This window comes from Leptonotus elevatus, chromosome 1, assembly GCF_054856555.1.
Source record: "Leptonotus elevatus isolate MCC_2025b chromosome 1, RoL_Lele_1.0, whole genome shotgun sequence".
Taxonomy (NCBI): domain Eukaryota; kingdom Metazoa; phylum Chordata; class Actinopteri; order Syngnathiformes; family Syngnathidae; genus Leptonotus; species Leptonotus elevatus.
In genome coordinates, this window is record NC_141239.1 from 15,075,895 (window position 1) to 15,096,096 (window position 20,202).

Sequence of the window (20,202 nt, forward strand, 5' to 3'; positions counted from 1 at the left end):
GTTTAACATAATGTACATAACATTACAAAATTACCTTTAAAAAATGTTGCTACCATGCAATGTACACATTGTATATTATTGTCATAGAGTATTGTATAATATACAGTATTGCTCCATATTTTCATACGTCATTGCTAAATTTACACCTAAAACACAAATATTAACCAATTAAAACACAGGTCTCAAACTCCGGTCCTCCAGGGCAGTAGTCCTGCATGTTTTACTGGACACTAGAGGTTTCCCTCCTGCAGCACACCTGATTCAAAGGATCAGGTCATCAGCAAGCTCTACCGAAACCTGATAACGATCCTTCTCATTTAATTCAGGTGTGTTTGAGGAGGGAAATCTCTAATCATGCAGGACTGCGGCCCTCGAGGACCTTGAGTTTGAGACCTAAAATTTTAAAATAGTTTGAGTTTAGATTTTGCTATTGTTGGTTAATAATACGAAATGAACCTAATGTGAACGAAAAGCGATCCATAACAAACTTCATCCCTTTAAAATAATCCAGATTTCTCGAGAACTACCCGACCAATTGCGTTCCGATCTCTGCCCCGTGACGCGTGACGTCAACGCCCCCTCCACTTCGCTTCCTACTGATTGGTGGCCGGCTTGATCCAATCAGAAGGCGTCTCTCACAGCAAAGTTAACCCCCAACAGTAGCACTTTTTGGTGGCCACCTCTAGTTTCAACCTGCTGCAACATCGACAAGAAAATTGACACTTTAACACGACAAAGCTATTTTTTTTAATCGAAGTCATCACGATGTTTTTCTCCCCAGCATTACAGAGGCGAGGGGAACGAAGGAGAAGCTTGGTAGCCTTCGTCGTGTTTTTGGGGCTAGTACGAGCTACGTCGTTTTTCCTCTTGCTTTTTTCCCTTTTATTTAACTCGAGTGTTCGGCACCATTTGGATTATTAAAAGTCACCGTTGGGAAAACCTCGCCCCCTGTGAGTATTCTCATGCCACGTTTCCGGGGAGAAGAAAAAAAAGAGGTACCGTTGTCTCAAAAGGGTATTTTTGTTGATTTCATTACATCGCGATTGAATAATGAGCTGCTCAAGCTTTGGATGGCGAGCACACACCCGCCACCCCCCCCCAAAAAAAGTTACGCTAATATTTTCGCGTTTAGAAGCTAAAATCTGTCGATTTCAAGGTGTCGACGACATGTAGTTGACTTTTTTTTCCCCTCACATGACTGACAAAAACAGAAGGTCGCAAACGTCATGTTATGTGATTTGGTTGCTCGGCGTTCGACTGTTTAAAAAAAAAAAAGTCCTCCCTGGTTCCCTATGCTCGGTTTTCACCTCGTTTCACTCGCATTTTGGTGGTTTTTAACTTATTTTTGCTTAAGCCTTCTGCTCTGTTTCGTAGCTGAAAACATTGTTTGCTTGGCTTTTTTTTTTTGGTAAAGGGTGTGTAGCTCAACAGCGCCAGACAGCCCCATAGAGGTGGCTTAGGGAACTGCACGGCCCTGATCCTCTCCACACATTAATTTTTTCTCAATTTTGGAAGAGCCCCTAAGTGTCTTGATAACATGCTTTCATCAAAATACCTCAAGGATCAAGAGTGAATACTTTTACAGCATTTTTATTGGCGTGGCACAATTACCTCGTTTTAGGGGTGAGTGTCTCTCTCTTACTCCCATATCCCGCCCCACCTACTGCATAGCCAATGGTGAGCCCAGATTTTGATAGAACCAGCCAAACGGTTCGATCTCGTTGCTTTTACAATTGTCAAACTCTGGTCCTTGGGTGCTAGAGTCCTGCATGTTTTAGATGTACCCCCCCCCCCCGATTAAAATTAGGCTTTCATCATTTTTATTGTTTTGGGCATTCGCTTATTTACACAGGTGTCCAGTCCTCGAGGGTTGAAGTCCTGCATGTTTTCGATGTTTCCCTCCTCCAACACACTGGATTCAAATGAGGCTCTCATCATTTGAATGATGAGGCTCTTATCATTTGAATCAGGTGTGTTGCAGGAGGGAAACATCGAAAACATGCAGGACTTCGGCCCTCGAGGACTGAAATGATGCGATGCGCTTATCATTTGAATCAGGTGTTTTGGAGGAGGGAAACATCTAAAACATGCAGGACACCGGTCGAGGGCCGGACTTTGACACCTGTGAAGAAAAGAAGCGAATGCCCAAAAAGATAAAAACAATATTGTGGCGCATGGACATATCGCCAACACCTGCATGGAGCAATTAATTAAGTGTTGATCATGAGAAGCTGATACTGTGGAGGAGTGCCGACCATGTTTGGGATGTTATGTGCAAACGCATATTTACGTTTTAGCTAACTGTCAAGCGGAGGGCTGACATATGTCCACGTTTGGAAGGCAATTGCTGACACGGAATCAATTACTTGCAGATTTTTGCTTTTGGGCAGAAATTGCTTGGTCCCGGTCATCTAACGCAAAAGACAATTTGTACCACTTCATTTATTTTAACTTTTTGTTATATTAAAATGCTTAATTGAGGGTTGCGGGGCTATACTACCCCCCCCCCCCCTTGATTTTTTGCTAACGCTAAACTGGCTAATTTAACTAAGTGAAGTACCAATTTAATACATAACAGTTTATTAAATAATGTGTTTTTGTGTGTGCGCAAAGCTTGCTAATTTGGCTACACAAAGTACTGGGGATGATAAAAAAAAAGACCATGTTACCATAATTAAGAATAAAACGTTTTTCTAATTAAAAAAAAATCTAAACATTGTGCGTTAGCTGCAGCATTATCTACAAAAGTGACACTGGCAGCCGTTTAAAAGTGGATTTATAAATTTTAGTGATGAGAGTAGATTTGATCATGATTGGTGTTCTCGCAGGTACTCACCATGGATGTATTGGATTTATTGGCCTTAAAGAATTCAATGGATTTAACGAAAGGAGTGGAGTTCCCTTTGTGTGATCCTGGGTAAACTTTGACTCCAAGATGGCTGGTAAGTTGAATGTTAAGACAATTTGTTGAATAGTTGTGTTGACTTCTCTTGAAACTTTCTTCTTAAGATGTTTATGCATGTTTGTAATTTTCTATTTTAATTTCTATTGTCAAAGTTGAGAATTGAATGATTTGAATTTTTTCCATGTTGATGTCAGGTGCTTTTACACCGTAGTCCATTAGATAACGACATTGTAAAGGGTCTCATCTGCGTTTCAATTGTTACATTATTTAGCAGATTAAATAAATTTAACGTCACATAATAAAAAAAAATTGGGGACATCTATCTGTAAATGTGTGAGTCTTATGACTGCTCTCCAAAACCTTTTGTTATGTATGCAATTGTTTGTTATTAAAATAGCTATAGGATCAAGTTTGATTAGTTGATTATTGTTTGAACTGCTAATTAAGAAATTTGCAATCACCGGTATTACCTTCTATTTGAAAACACCAGTATTGCTCGTTTATTAAATATCAAGGAAAGTTAACCGATTAAGATTTAATTGCTGTGATTGGCTAGCAATCAGTAACACAAAAAAAATGCATGCAGTATATACATTATACTGTAACTGGGTGTATTCTTGTATCGTGATGTAACTTCATGTTGGTATTTGTGATCTTATTTATTATTATTTTTTTTTGTTTTTACAAATATCTGTCAAGTGAGTTAATACCATTAAAATTCAGATTTTGCATTCACAGTGAGAATATGCATGCTATCCTTGTGGGTAAATGATGTATTAAATCTATAAAAATGCAAGTAGGTGTTGAATTGTCACAAATGCATTTTAAAATCAAAATTGCTAGTTAGGAAATATATGAATTGAGCTTAAAAACCCCCAACACATTTTAATATATATATTTTTAGTAAGAATTGGAAACATTAACTCATTAGTCACATATGTAACATTTGTCATACATTTTTAACAGACATGTACAATATGTGAGTAAAAACTTTGTAAATGAAACTTGTATTATGTTTGTGAAATTATTGATGGTAAAGTTTCTAAAATAAATAAATTAAAAAACAATGTATTAATTCATATATTATAATATTGGTGTTACTGTGACATGGTTTGTTTATACAGTATTGCTTCATTTATATTAACTGTGCTTTTTATTATTTTTTTAAAAGAACGTTTTAGATATATTAATTTACATATTATTGGATGTGCTTTTTTTTATTTTAACTTTAATTGTCCGTTTGTATTTGGGATCTGTTAACATTTTATTCATCTTGTCATTGGTGAGTTTCCCCCCCCCCCGGCATTTTTTCTAAAATATGATATTGTTTTATATATATATATATATATATATATATATATATATAAAAATTTACGTGCGTGGTCATTCTTCAAACAGTTTACCCTCAACCGCATACAAATAATTACACACTTCCACACATCGACCCGTACATAAAATACTTTCATTTCCACGCGCTACTTCCCTTGACTGCAACGCGCACGCGCTTGGAGCCGCGTGGGAATGGTCGCCCGGCTGGCTGGGCGGGTTTTGTTGGGGGGTGGGGGGGTTGTACTGACAGAGGAGGCTGGGGGGTGGTGGGGAGTGTAGTGAGGGGGTAGGAGGGCTGGACTGAATCGAGCAAAAACACGCCAAAACACTTTTAAATGTCCGCCATGTTGCCCATGGCGCACTGAGCCGCCAACGCGGAGGGGAAGCGGAGCGCCGGGAAAACGCAGGCCGAGACACAGCGACCGACATCCGGGCCTCCACCCCCACCACACCACACGGCGGCTCTGGGCTGGCGACGCCCTACCTTAGCGCTTGACAAGCTCACAAAAAAAGGAAAAAAAAACGTCAGAGTTAGCCGCCCCAGAATCATCCATGAAAGCTTCACTCGTCACCGCGGTGAATTTTAGGAGCTCGGATAGACATTATTTGTGAGAGGGGGGGACCTGAAAGGAGGAAAAATGAGTAAATTGTCGTTTCGGGCGCGGGCGCTGGACGCCACCAAGCCGCTGCCCGTCTTCCGTTGTGAGGATTTACCCGACCTGCACGAGTATGCGTCGATTAACAGGGCTGTGCCACAGATGCCGACGGGCATGGAAAAGGAGGAAGAATCGGTAGGCTTTCGTTTATTCTACTGTGTTATTTTAAAAATGTGATTTTGTATATGTTTTTCTACATCTCTGTTGCCTTCTTTTATGTTCTGCGCAAGCCCTCACAAAATGGCCGCCGTTTTTTCCCGACAGAAACACGACGAATTTGAGCCTTAAATTGTATTTTTTCCCGCGTTTTAGTTAGTTTTGGGTAACGTGGGGAAGCGCCGTGTCGATTTTTGATATATTTGTCGGCTTTTCGGTGGAGATTAGAGCATGAAGCTGGTTTCCGAGTACAAAGGGATCATGTGACTGTGGCGCGGCGGACATTTTGTGTCGGGGCCTTGTGTTGGCGTAGTTGCGAGGGGAGAGCGGCAGGGGGCGCCCGAGGGGAATGTCAACAGTGCACGCACGCCTCGCTTGGGACGAATGGATGGCAGCTAACTACTACACTTCTTAAGCATGCAACATGTTCACACAGGCCAGATGTTTTATTGACTGCGTGCTTAACCCGAAGCTTTGATAGCTCTGATGCTAAATGAACTGCTATTAGTTTAGATGATGTAATCCACTGTTATGGTTGTAGTCGGTTTACTGCACTGCATTATACTGTAAGCAATTTGTAAAGGTTTGGTTGCATTCCGTGATTTTATAGTAGTATGTATTTGGGTCACTTGTGAGCAATATCAAGAGAGGTTATATTGTAGTTTATAGTGGTATGTTTGGGGCATTGTTCAGCATAAAAAGGGATGTCATAATTAACGTGTGCTTTGGTCAAATCACTAATATAGGGCTGTCATTTATTGTGAGGTGTATTGTCACAGTATTTTAGCACTACGAAAGAGGTTAGAGGTTCCGGTGTCACACATTTGTGTCAATATTTAGCAGTGCGGGCTTTTTTGGGGGCTAAACTTACCCACAATGTTTGGTTGATCTCCAGTGAGAGACTTGTAATAAACTCTTGAGTATAATATTGGATTTTGATTGGCACTGCCAGTCAATGTTGATTTGGGGGGATTTTAGTTTGCACCTTTTCATCAGTGTAAATCATTTATCAGTGAGCAATTTTTTATATATTTTAGCATTATTTAACAATATAATTTGTCTATTTCACAGTGGTGTGTTTTGGTCTTATTTAACAACAAGGGATGTCATAGTTTATGGTAATGTGCAATTGGGATCACGTTTTTAAGCAAATTAGAGCAGATTGGGATTTTTATTAATACATAGTTTAGCATAAAGTGTGATCAAAATATACAGTGATGTTCATTTTGGTTAATCGGGGTTCATGAAAGATGGTTTTACGTTCAAATGTGTATTTTGGTCAGATTTTAGTAAACTATGAGGGAGTATGTGTTTAGTGATGTGTATTTTGCTCATGTTATATAGCAACATGGGAGAGACATGTTTTGTGTGGTACTACACATGTTTTCGTTGGCATTATTTTGCAACATGAGAGATACCATCATGGGGGGTATATTTAGCAGACATGAAGGGAAATCATTGTTTGGTGATGGGTTAAGTCCCTTTTTAACAGTAGGAGTATTATGTGATAGCAACAGTGGTGTTGCTTTCTGGTGAATTTTTGTTTTTGTAGCATATAACCGAAAAAGACACTTGATTAACAGTGTGAGTTTGTTACGGTACATTGTATTTTAAGTAGGGCTGCATGATATTGGAAAATCATGCGATCTAGTGATATCATTATTTAGGTTTACACGTACCTAAAGAAATAACATTTTTATTATCTAATTAAAGAAAAGCAAAATCATGCAGCAAAATAAGCAAACTTAATATAGTATTAGTTAATTCTTCTTTTCCTTTCGGCTTTTCTCTTAAGGGGTCGCCACAGCAAATCAGTTGCCTCCATCTAACCCTGTCCTCTGCATCCTCAGCAACTTACACCTACTACCTTAATTTCCTCGAATTACATCCACAATCCTCCTCTTTGGTCTTCCTCTTGACCTCCTGCCTGGCATTTGTAAACTCAGCATCCTTCTGCCAATATACTGACTATCTCTCCTCTGGACATGCTCAAACCATCTCTGTCTGGCCTCTGACTCTAAAGGCCTAGATACACCAATCCGACATCGGGAGTCGGTCAGCGTTTGGCCGACGGCATGCGCCGTCTGATCAGTGTATAAATTATTGTCGTGAAGTCGGATCAAGTTGGAATACGTTGGAAGGGGGGCGTTTCTAGCAAATTTTGACATGTTGAATCGGCGTCGGTGCATTTGATCACTGTGATCGGCTGTTAGCAAGCGGATCAGCGCACTGGGCAAGAAGAGCAAGTGACAACGTGGATAAACAGTACTCAACTCAACTTTATGATTTTTCAGGACAGCACACGCGAATATTAAAGTCCCCCATAAAGAGGATATAATCATATTTCAGCATGATTTCGGCAAGAAGATTTGCAAAGTCACTAAAAAAGTCCTTGTATTTTGGAGGTCGGTAAATGGCACAGCACAGTGACAGTTTGGCCGACTTTAAAAAAGGTGGCTTCAAAGCTGTGATCGATGTAGACATCGTTTAGTCGGTGCGGTGTGTATTTACGTCATTTTCTACGCAACGTGCCGAAATCTGGGCATTTGGCCGATTGGTGTATCTAGGCCTTAACATGTGCTGTCCTTCTGATGTACTCATTCCTGATTCTATCCATCCTGGTCACTCCCAAAGAGAACCTCAGCATCTTCATCTCTGCCACCTCCAGCTCTGCCTCCTGTCTTTTCCTCAGTGGCACTGTCTCCAGAGAGTCCAGACCAAACAACATTGCTGGTCTCATCACAGTTTTATGAACCTTTTCTTTAATTTTAGCTGAAACTCTTCTATCACACCGACACTTTTCTCCACCCGTTCCAGCCTGCCTGCACAAGCTTCTTCAGTTCTTTTCCACACTCCATTGCTCTGGACTGTTGACCCTAAATACTTAAACTCCTCCACCTTCTTGGTAATTTCCTCTCGATAATGTTCAACTATTAAAAGGCTGTGCACATTTTAGTTAGCGGCTGGCTGACAGGTCAAATTCAGATAAAAGCATAAAGTTCAATATAAAACTTATTGCATGTCCTTGCGCTATGCATATTGCATGGGTCAATATCGCGATATCGATATTTTTTCGATATATTGTCAAGTGGGATTCTGGCATTACAATATTTTACACTTCAGCGTGATAAATTGGGCTTTTGAATATCTTCCTTCACATCCGCTGAAGGGTGCTGATGAATGTGCAAGCTGACTCAAGTGTCATGCCAGTGTGCAGGTCCTATTACTACTACTACTACTGCTCGCAGTTTGTTGCTGCTTCCTTTTTTTTCTTTTCTTTTCTCTTTTTTTTTGCCGCCTGCCTGCTTGCTCGGTGTCAGGGGTTCAGTGTGTCAGATGGCACAGCAGGTCTGCAGACCGGCGGCGGGCACGTGGCACCCAGGAGACGGTGAGGAGGTGGGAGGGAGCGTAAGGAGAGGGGGGTGGCGGGGGTTTGATGCTGTCACTTTGCACTCACTGAGCTGGAACTCTGCATTACATAATGAAAATAAAATGGTAGAAGTGGGCCAAAACACAAATGTTTGGACTCAGAGCAGGTTGGATGTGACTTTTTGGCAGTTTCTTACTAGGGCTGCTCGATTATGGAAATAATAATCACGATTGTAAAAGCCATTTCTGTTGCTTGTTTATTTGTTAAACCGATATAAATTTTTGGGGTACAAAACAAGAAAAAGTTTAAACATTTAAAAATATGAAGACAAATAAAGGTAATTTTGGGCCAACCTTTTTTTATTTATATAATATAATTGATAATATATATTTATTTATGTTAGCAAGAACTTGTATTTAGAGGTAAGCGTGTGCAGTATGGCTTGCAAGGTACAGGCGAGCTAGCTTTGATAGGGGGCGTGGCAGAGGAACTCGTGTGCAGTATGGCTTGCAAGGTACAGGCGAGATAGCTTTGATAGGGGGCGTGGCAGAGGAACTCGTGTGCACATGTCTCAAAACTCAAAATTAATATTAGTAAGGCTACAGGTATCAAATGTTTTTTGTATTCTAGTGAACAATCAGTTATTTGGATAGAAGTAAACAGTATATTCTTGCTTGGTTAAGTAACAATTATAAATACAGAAGACAAAAAATCATTTGTGATCCGCTCCAGCAAAAGGATCCACAATGTTGGCAACATTGTTTTTTAGCTAGACAAAAAAAAAATTGTTTGGACAAAAATTTTGATTTTGAGAGTTCTCCACAAATAGCCTCCTTGAGGTCTCAATTTTAATGTATCAGCAGCACAAAAGGTAACATTGTAATATAATTGTATGAAAATTAGCAATTATTACAACAAGTGCATCTTGAGCCAATGTGTTTTTACTTTTAGCCGACTTTAGCTAGTAGCCCGTCTAGGAAACCTGTCTCAAAATACTCTGGAGTTCCTTGCATCTAATGTCACTTCATAAATGATTTATATGCTGGCAAACAATTCAGGGTGTGTACCCTACCTACTGCTCGAAGTCGGCTGGGATAGGCTCAAGCACCCCCACGACCCTTGTGAGGAATAAGCGGTTAAGAAAATGGATGGATGGACATAGCAACACGTCTTAGCACGCTTAGCAGGAGCTTGAATGTCATTTCAGGTCGAAGTTGTGTTACTGGCGTCTGTCGCAACAGCTTGGGGCATCTATATTGCAGTCGCAAACTCTGTATAGATGAGTCACGTTAGCCCTTGGCACTAAAATACTTAATACAATGCAAACCTCCCTTTCATGGCACCACGGCAGTGATAAAGCAGCATTTAAAAAGGAAACATGTTATGGTTGATGTCTAATAGCATTTCTGGCATAGTGATAATCATGTCTGAAAGCTAGCTTTAGCACCGTGTGTGTAACGATGTTCTGTTTGGTACGCTAACATATTTGTAAGGTCTATTATGGATTGCGGAGGCTTCAGTCAGCGAACTCGCGTTTATTAATAACCAAAACAGTTTTTGTATGCCACCGAACGCATTGACATCAAACGCGCTCCCTCACGGAGGTGTCTCTTTCTTTCCACTCGTGAATCGCGACCACGCACAGTGTTTGTTGCGTTTGTGAACTTTAACATCGCAAGACTCAACAGAACACGACCTCTTTGCTGCAAGGCCTCGACAGCAACACATAACAATCAAATACAAAATAGTTTCTTACTTTGTTATATGCAGTACTAATTTATGGTGCTAAAAAAATAAGGTCCTCCTAATCTTTAACGATTTCCTTCTTTTTTCATTTCAGGTGCATTTTGTTTGTGTAGGTCAATTTACTACTCAGGATTTTTCCTGGCTCAAATTGAGGCAGAGGTGGTATCATCCTGACTATAATAGGTGACTACTGATACCATGTATCGGTGCCAATACCAGTCTTACGGCGGCCATTTTACGATCAGGGACAAGAAGTTAGAAATAATATGAATACAAAGTTGGTATTAGCTTAATGCAATTTTAAGGAAAAATATATAACGGTCTTTCTTTAAAATCGATTATTTATAGGTGGGGAATTTTATTTATTAGTGGTATCGGTATTTGGTATCAGTAGCTACTCAAGAGTTGCGTATCGATCACAAAAAAAGTGGTATCGAGCACCCCTAATCCTGACCATGCGCTATGTTGTCCATGTATTTTGTACCGGTCGGTCACAGCAGCTTCAATGCGCACACCGGTGGAGAGGGGCGTCACTTGGTGTACAGCGTTTCAGCGTGTCAAAAAAAGACTGAACTGCCAAGTACTGCAGTCAGCCACTCTTTCTCCTGCAGCGCCTTCCCTTTTTTCTCTTATTAGTGCCCCTCGAACGCTTCCACTTTTCAATGTACTATAATCTTAATTGTCTTCATTATTTTTATTTAATACTTTTAAATAATTAAAAATGTAAACTAATGACGGTTTTAAAAAGACCAGCTGCTTGTTGGTGCAATACACTGCTATTTACATATGTTCCGATTAGTCGACTTATTGCGACTACCATATTTTCACGACCATAAAGCGCACTGTATTATAGGGCGCAGTCTGTTACGGGTGCTATTTTTGGATTTCACGCATACATAAGGCACCGTATTATTTAACGCAGGCATGGTAAAACATACGCTATCTTAAAACATGCGGTAGCGTGCTTTCACGCTAACTCATACTCTAGCATGCATGCTAGCGTATGTTTTTAAAGAGGCAGCGGAGCAAAACTTGGTTGTACTTTATTGAATTTAACAATGTAAACCGTGAGTTTGGTTGTACTTGAAGTATTTAGCAATGTCACGTTACTTTTAATCAATCCTCGTCCTCAAATCCCTCAAAGTCCTCATCTTCTGTATCTGAAACGAACAGCTAAGCAATTTCTCCATCAAACATGCCAGTCATTGTAGTATTGTTAGCGCCAGTCTCGTTACCGTGTGGCTCCTCAGAAATGATGCCGGCTTTTGCGCAAGCTCAAACATTAGTGCAAGCAGATACGTTAGCCCAAACATGCACAATCCATTCACAAATTGTGGCGTAACTCGGTCTTATGAAACAAAAGCACCAAGCAGTCCATCTGTATCTTAGAAACAGGAAATCTGGCCCTGGTTGAGGACTGGCAGGCATGATGAGAACCCGAAAGACTCAACTGAAAGATGACAACATCATGTATGTGGGGCAAAAAAGCCTGGTGGGCCGCCAGTTTAATAAAACACTGGGGGAAAGCCTGCGATGAACAGATAAGGGCAATGTAATGCTTAAGACTGAAAATGAAGTGAGGGAAAAAGCAAAAGGCTTGAATTATGAACCATGAACTAGTTCATTTTGGAACGATGAACTTGGTTTGAAAAATATCAATTAATATGAACTAGTTTCATAAAAAAAAAAAATTGTGAGCTGAACCTGAAAGTAGTTGGCGTAGAAAATTAACTTTCTCAACACTGAAGGTTGCAAAAACAGTTTATATTTATTAAACTCCATAATTGTGCAGAGAAGTTGTCGGTCTATTTCACAGCATATATATACACACACATTTACAGCATGTGACTGATGTATTTTTATTATACATTAATAATTGCAATCCTCCAGGATTTTGTGGGTATTTTTTTTATTGTTGCCTGCTAAAATAATCAATAATATATAAAATAAATTGCCAATGCGTTAATGCTATCATGGCCAAAATCATTTCCATAACTACTACTCTATTTCCTCCTCAAAATCATCAGTTTCCACTTGATTTCTTTGATAAACATACTTTTGTACACTTTCAAATAAGAGAGTACAGTGATATATCGACACCTTATAATTCTATACATTTAAAGATGTTTTTAATGCTTGATTTACGTAAGAAAACTGCCCAACTCTAGGCTTAACATGAATTATTCACATATAAATGTTATATAACTACGCACCATTTATCACCTTAATTCATTCCGTGCTCCCAACAGACCTCGACTCCATCGCCTCCGTGAGTGTGATTTGCCAAGACTGCATATTTCTTTCAACTATTTTCTCGTGTTTAGCTTGTTGAAGGATGACTTTCTTTTATATTCTATTATTACATTGCATTTGGAACAAAATAGTTCACTGCCACTTTCGTGCAGATTGTCCGGAGACACGTAACGTTCAGGTGCACTTTGTATATTAATGCTTTTATTTTTTTCTTTGCAGTATTATATAATTGGTTCACTAGGGGAATTGACATGTATTATGGACTACTTGTCCTCATACTCTGTCTGAAAAAAGTGATTTCAGCGCATCCTTATTTTCATGTTCATCTTGTGGTTGCGTGTAGGTTTTTTTTTTGTGGCCTGAGTCGTGGTTCTGTGAAAAGTAACGGTTGCTCAGCACGTGGTCATTGTATTTGTTTTTGGATTGCCATGTTTTTTTTTGTTTTTTTTTTACTGTTTGCACTTGGCTAGAAAGGCCGCTCGCTGTCTGTGGTCCTGGTGAAAATCCACAGGCATCTGAGAGACGCACACACACTGACCATGACTTAGCTAGAATGTGGATCATGTCATTGTGGAAAGTGGGTCTTTCACAGCTGACACTGTATTCGACAGGTTGCATGGGTTGGTACATGGAAGACTGACAAGCTGTCGCTTAAAGAAATTAGGGCGTGTACACATGGGTTTTGGGGGAAATATGTACTGTTTTTACCTTAAATACTGTTTCACTCATCCACTCACTAAAATGATTGACCTTAGTGGGAATTCACTTAGTTTTGAAGATGTTTCCGTTAACGCCTTTGTTTGTTTTAATTTGATTTCATTAGGCTTGTTTTACTTAAAAGTAGCATTCAAGGATAGGGGTGTGAATTGCCAAGTACCTGACGATTCAATTCAATACCGACACGAATCTATAAATTGATTATTGTGATTGTTTTTTTTTTTATTACTCAAATTAAGAAAATACTAATTAATAAACTTGTACATGTACACTGTAAGATTTGGATGAAAATATATTTGCCTGAAAATTCAGGTTGCAGTCTGTTTCATGTTTGAACAGCACTGAAATAAAATATTAAGGCTTAATGTTCCATTGATATAACATTCTTCCATGCTTAATGTGTAAATCCTAATCCTCAGTAAAACGTTTTGTTGAATATTTCCATAAAAAAATTGATGTTTAAAAATCGATTCGGCCACATATTGAGTCGATTCGAGAATTGCGTGCTGTAATATCGCGATATATTGTCGAATAGATTTTTTTCTAACACCCCTATTCAAGGATTTACGGTACAAATATTGTGAGGAATAAGCGGTTCAGAAAATGGATCTTCTGTTACCATTTGTTTGGCCTTTGTGCCAAGGTCCTGTCATACTAATGCTCATGCTTTTTGTTTCTAAGATGAGGGTACAAAAATGGGATCTATTGGTTTGTGTACAGCACGAAGACTCCATTTACATTCAATTAGTCTGTAAACATGTTTGATTCCATTCATTTTTCATCATTCTCTTTTTTCAGACATGACTATCAGGTTTCTGAATAGCAAACATTTTAGAAAAATAGTAGAAAAACATTCTGATGTTAGTTTGTGCTTTAGCTTTCTGTGTGTACCTCTTGTAATGTGCTAGCATTTTTTTCCAAGCCCAAGATACTGATCGGCTATGTCCTCCTGTTTGTGTAACATGGGGTCTTTGGTTTACATTACAACAGCCTTCCCTTCCTACATCAGCGGTAAAACCCCAATTGACCTTAAGCAAACCACGCCCCCAAACAGCCATGGTCCGTTAAACTTGTATCCGCTCCATTGAAATCCATTGCAAAATCGAATCGATCCATAAAACTTTTGTCAGATTCAATAAAACAATTCCAAAAAAAAGGTTCCAACAAGCTGTGGACCTCAACATGCAAAATAGTGAATTGTGTCTTTTAATAATTTTAAACTTGCTTTAAATAAGTGGGATTGTTTCAGTTGATATCTGATGTAGACCAGGCTTCCCTATTCCTGGTCCTCGAAGGCCGTATCCTGCAGGTTTAGTACTTGGTTGCTATGTACATTTATCATCTTTTGTGAATTAGTGGTGAAGAATCTCAGGTTATTATTAAACGAAGTTAGCTAGTTCCTAACCGCGCTAGCATGTTACAACAAAAACAACATTTTTGATTCATCACTTATTTTCGTAACCTTAAACAACATTTTCAACTTCTGAGCTGCTGGGAAAGGAAAATTAGAAACCTTACGGAGGGTATTTGGAGAGATCTCAAAATCTAGTATCTTGACCACCAGAGCTCGTAGCCACGGCTAGCGGCTCACATACATCATGAACGCATTATGTTAAAAGCATTTTTACCATCTTACAATGACACTTACCTTAATCAAAATGGTCACAACACACTTTGGTAGACGTTGGTTGGAAATCCTTTCGATTTATCATTGCAATTCTGGACACTTCTTTGTCCGTTCCCATTCGTCATTCCATGGACCCGTGAACGGCACACAACGTGTGGCACATGATGTCATGTGAATACTATCTGTAATCGGCTCATCAGCAAGCTCTGCAGAAGCCTAATAACGATCCTGATCTTTAGAATCAAGTGTGTTGGAGGACCGAAACATCAAAATTCTGCAATATTCCGGCCCTCGAGGACTAGGATTGGGAAGCCTGATGTAGATCTTTTTTTCTTGTCTAGTTTCTTGTTTGAGAGCCTTAAAATAAACTTCTAAACATTTTGTTCACATTCCCACCATGCATTGACCGGGTTTCCTCTGAAGCAGTGGGCATGCCACCAGATGAGCTCGCCTCTCCTCCCCTGTCCATACCCTCGAGGCTGTCTGTCATTTAAAGTGTCACTAGTGGCGTCTGGGATAGTGACGGTGATGGATGCGCTCATTGCTGCGAGACTATTTCGGAACGCCGGACTGCTCATTGTGAATTCTGCTCATTCGCTTCCACCCAAGTTAATTTGTTTTCCAGCAAATAGCACAGCCCTGCCAAGTAAACAATCTTGATTGGTTTTGGCCGTGTGCTAATTTTTTCTCAAGGCTGTTTGATTGTGTGTGCGTGCCTGCGCTTGGTGCCTTGGAGATGCTATGGTATGCCATCTTAAATGCATTGAAGGGAGGTGAGGAGCATTTGATAAATAGTTATGCCGCTTTTCCATTAGCCCCGCACGGCACGCTACCACACCGCACCTCACGGAACGACACTACACGGCCGCCATTGCATTTACATTACAACAGGCGCGTGGTGGGAAGGGGCCAGGCTCATTTGAACTGTCCAAGCCAAGCTTGCATTCCCGTAGTGCGTTCGGCTCTGCCACATTTCACGAGTGACAAGTCGCGCCAACATTGAACCGTATTTACAATTTCATATGGATCACCATAGATGAAATATTGCGATCTTGATTTTACGACTGGCTCGCAAAGCTCGCTGCTTGCGCCATATCTGAATGGACAACTCTACCTCATTCATTTAACTGTGGCTCGAGTTCTCATTGAATATTATATCATATATATCACAGTGAATAAGAACACGCGAGCGGTGTGGACTCACATTTTTTTTTAAACCGCAATCATTACAAATCCATCCTCGAGTACATTGTAAATATAGTTCAGCGTTGTTGTAAAACATGATTATATTTATTCTATATACTGTATTTTTATGACTTTGGCGAAGACCGGCGGGCGCCTCTGCCTCTCTCGCATAAAAAAAACAGGAAATGGCCGTGTGTCACGGCCCCGCTCTGCCTCAGACGACCTGCGCTGTAGAACCGCCAACGAGATTGTTCTAAACAGCGGTTCCGTTGTAGCCACTCGGTGGAAAAGCGCCATTAGTTTCATATGTGGCTACTTGGAAATAGAAGTGGTTGCCCCTTGTACCACAAAGTAGACTGGTTGGTATCAGTACACTGTGGCTGTCCCATTTATAATTTTATAGTTCTGCCACGTTGCAGTCACACTCTGAAGTGTGGTCAGATTGGGAATGTGAGAGAACATGATTTATTGGAAAGTTTTAGTGCATTTCAGATAGGGCTGGGCGATCTTGTAAAGATAGAATATCATGATTTTGGGTGGGTCTCAGTCCTGTTACTACGTCTTCTCTAGCCTCACGATCTACAAGCGAGTGACGGCGAACTAACGTCAGATGCGGTATATCAGGTCACGACACGCTTTAAACAAAACACACATTTAATTACATTTTCTTCAACTTTTTAGGTGGCGGCCAGTAGGGCTGGGTATTGCCAACAACCTTACGATACGATACGTATCACGATACAGGGGTCTCGATGCATACATATACATGTCGCGATACATATGTATCCCAATACATGCTATTCAAGGCGATACATATCTCAATATTTTACATTAATGTACTTATATTTTTAGTATAACAGTCATATGTATACCTAAATGATGTTTATTATGCTGGATGGAATTTTTTTTTTTTTTGATGCTCTTCTGGTTTAACACCAAGCGGCAAGCCTGGTCTAAATGTGCACGCACTGCAGAGCACAAGGAATAGATTTCAGACACACCGGGAAAATTTATGAATTAGGGCTGGGCGATATGGACCAAAACTCATATTCCGGTTTATTTTTGCTTTATATCGATATAAAATATGCAGTGCTGCTCAAAAGTTTGTGAACCCTGCAGGCATGGTCAGATTGTTTTATATAAAATATTACAAACCCAATTCCCAAAAAGTTGGGACACTATACAAATTGTGAATGAAAACTGAATGCAATTATGTGGAAGTAGGTTAAAAAAATTACTGATAAAATGTATCATTTGAAGGGAAAACTATGTTGATTTAAAATTCCATGGTGTCAACAAATCTACAAAGAATTGGGACAAAGCCATTTTCACCACCGTGAGGCATCCCCTCTTATTCTTACAACAGTCTGCAAACGTCTGGGGATCGAGAAAACAAGTTTCTCAAGTTTACAAATCGTTATGCTGTCCCATTCTTGTCTAACACGCGTCTCTCTAACTGTTCAACTGTCTTGGGCTTTCTTTGTTGCACCTTCCCCTTTATGATGCGCCAAATGTGCTCTAGAAGTGAAAGAAGTGGACTGCAGGCTGGCCATTTCAATACCCGGATCCTTTTCATACGCAGCCATGATGTTGTAATTGGTGCTGCATGTGGTCTGGCATTATCGTGTTGAGAAATGCAAGATCTTCTCCGAAAGTGATGATGCCTGGATGGGAGCATGTGTTGTTCTCCAATCTGAATATACCTTTCTGCATTGCCGATGCCTTTCCAGATGTCTGACAACAAAACAGGTTTCCACTTTGCCACGCTCCATTTGAAATAATCCCTGGCCTAGAGAAACGCCTGCGCTTCTTGGTCTGCTTTAGAAATGGCTTCTTCTTTGTACTGTCGCGTTTCATCTGAAACAATGGATTGTGTTCGCCCACAATGTTTTCTGGAAGTATTGCTGAGCCCTTTCTGTGATTTCCCTTACAGTAAAGCATTCCTGTTTGCGGTGCAGTGCCGTTTAAGGGCCCGAAGATCATGGGCATCCAGTCTGATTTTTCTGCCTTGACCCTTACATAGAGATTGTTCCAGATTTTCTGAATCTTTGGATGATGTAATGCACTGTAGATGATTGTTACTTCAACCTTTTTGCAATATTTCACTGGTAAACACCTTTCTGATATTTCTCCACTGTCTTTCTGCACAACATTGGAGGAATTGGTGATTCTCTATCCATCTTTGCTTCTGAGAGACACTGCCACTCCGAGAAGCTCTTTTTATACTCCAATCAAGTTGCCAATGGACCTCATTAGTGGTAACTGGTCTTCCAGCTGTTTTTGTTATAAGTGCAAGTGACTTTTCCAGCCTCTTATTGCTACTTGTCCCAACTTTTTTGACATTTGTTGGCACCATGAAATTTACAATCAACATTTTTTCCCTTAAAATGATACAAATCTCTCAGATAAAATTTTGACCTGTCATCTATGTTCTATTCTGAACAAAATATCGAAATTTGGCACTTCCACATAATTGCATTCAGTTTTTATTCACAATTTGTATAGTGTCCCAACTTTTTTGGAATTTGGTTTGTAAAATAACCTTATTAAATGTTTAGTCATAGCCCAATCTATAATGCTGACATTGAAAATAATGGACTTGAACAAAAATAATGATATTGTCATTCATTATTGAGCAAAAGTTGATGGGTGCAAAAGTATGTGAACATTTCACTTAATCGGATATTGCACCTCCTTTTGCAATGATACCTTCATCCAAACACTTTCTTTAGTGACTTATCAGTCTTTCGTATCTACTTTGGAGGATTTTTGCCCCACTTTCTTGCAAAATGCAGCCAATTGAGAGAGGTTAGAGGTTAGATGGGCGTCTAGCATAAACTGCCCGCTTCAGGTCCTGCCACAGTATTTTGAAAGAATTGTATGTCAGGATTTTAACTGGGCACATCCAGAACATGAACCTTGTTCTTCAGACATTCCTTGGTTGCATTGCTGGAATGCTTTGGATTATTGTCATGTTGCATGATCCATCGTCTACCAGGCTGTAACTTCACAAAGGACGGCTTCAGGTTATGATCCAGGATTTTCCTCTGAATTCATGATTCCCTCGACTATGTGGAGTTGTCCAGGTCTGAGGATGAAAAGCCAGCCCAGAATTGAACATTCTCACCAACCTGCTTCACTGTAGAGAGAAGGTTATTTTGCTAGTATGCAGTGTTGACTTTTCACCAAACATGACTGTTTTAGTTGTGACCAAACAGTTCAATTTTGGACTCATCTGTCCACAGAAGGGACTTCCAAAAACTTCAGGTTTGTCCAGGTATTCTTTGGCAAAGTTGAGATGGGCATCTTTGACCTTTTTTGTGAGCAGAGGCTTCTACCTAGCAAGCCTCCATTGAAAGCCTTGTCGATTGACTTGTCTTCTGATTGTTGAAGCATGCACATGTGTCCCAGATGCAGCAAAAGAGGTCTGCAAATCCCTCAATGTGATGCACAGGTTGGCTTTCACCTGAATTATCATTTGTCTTGTGGGTCTTGCTGATGTTTTAGAAAGTCATCCACTTCTAGGCTGGATATTAGTAATTTTCAGTGTTTTCTAGTTGCAGATGATCTGCTTCACAGTGGAATGATGAAGCTCAATTTTTTTTAGATGACTTTCTAGCTTTCCCCAGACAGATGTGCTGTCACTACCCACTTCCTAAGGTCCCCTGAGATTTCTCTTCCTCTCAGCATGACTGACCTGTTTCAGTCAGTGATGCACAATTTCTTCGCTAAACCTTTCTTATTTCATTGGTTCATTTCAGTGGTTAGTTTAGCTACCAATTGGTCTTACCTGATCCTACTTGATTGCTTGTTTTAAGCAATGCAGCTCAGTGTTCTTTTACTTTTGCACCTTCATGAATTGACCAAAAACTATTTTAATTAAGTTTTGACTCCACAATTTATAAAAAAAAAAGAAAAGAACAATGCATTGAAATGCTAAACTTACACCTGTTATATCATATAAAATGTAATGGTTCAGATTGAACAAGATCAGGTTGAAGCAATTGGAAAATCCAAATTGCTCAAGAGGTTCACAAATGTTTGAGCAGCACTGTGTGTGTGTGTGTGTGTGTGTGTGTGTGTGTGTGTGTGTGTGTGTGTGTGTGTGTGTGTGTGTGTGTGTGTGTGTGTGTGTGTGTGTGTGTGTGTGTGTGTGTGTGTGTGTGTGTGTGTGTGTGTGTGTGTGTGTGTGTGTGTGTGTGTGTGTGTGTGTGTGTGTGTGTGTGTGTGTGTGTGTGTGTGTGTGTGTGTGTGTGTG

At 39.9% G+C, this 20,202-nt stretch overlaps 1 protein-coding gene across 3 annotated transcripts in view; it reads left to right on the top strand.

The window, feature by feature from the left end:
* The first annotated feature begins 650 nt into the window (after window positions 1-650).
* epc1b (enhancer of polycomb 1b) overlaps window positions 651-20,202 on the top strand; it is a 35,960-nt gene continuing 16,408 nt past the window's right edge. Inside the window, exons 1-2 of one of the 3 annotated variants that reach the window (XM_086085939.1) lie at window positions 651-995; window positions 2,829-2,942. Coding sequence is in view for 1 of the 3 variants with exons in the window: in XM_086085937.1 (XP_085942063.1) it covers window positions 4,873-5,025 (153 nt within the window). In the remaining 2 variants the exon portion in view is untranslated. Of the gene's footprint in view, window positions 996-2,828; window positions 2,943-4,512; window positions 5,026-20,202 lie in introns of those variants that run through there. The other 2 variants (XM_086085938.1, XM_086085937.1) reach the window with 2 other exon arrangements.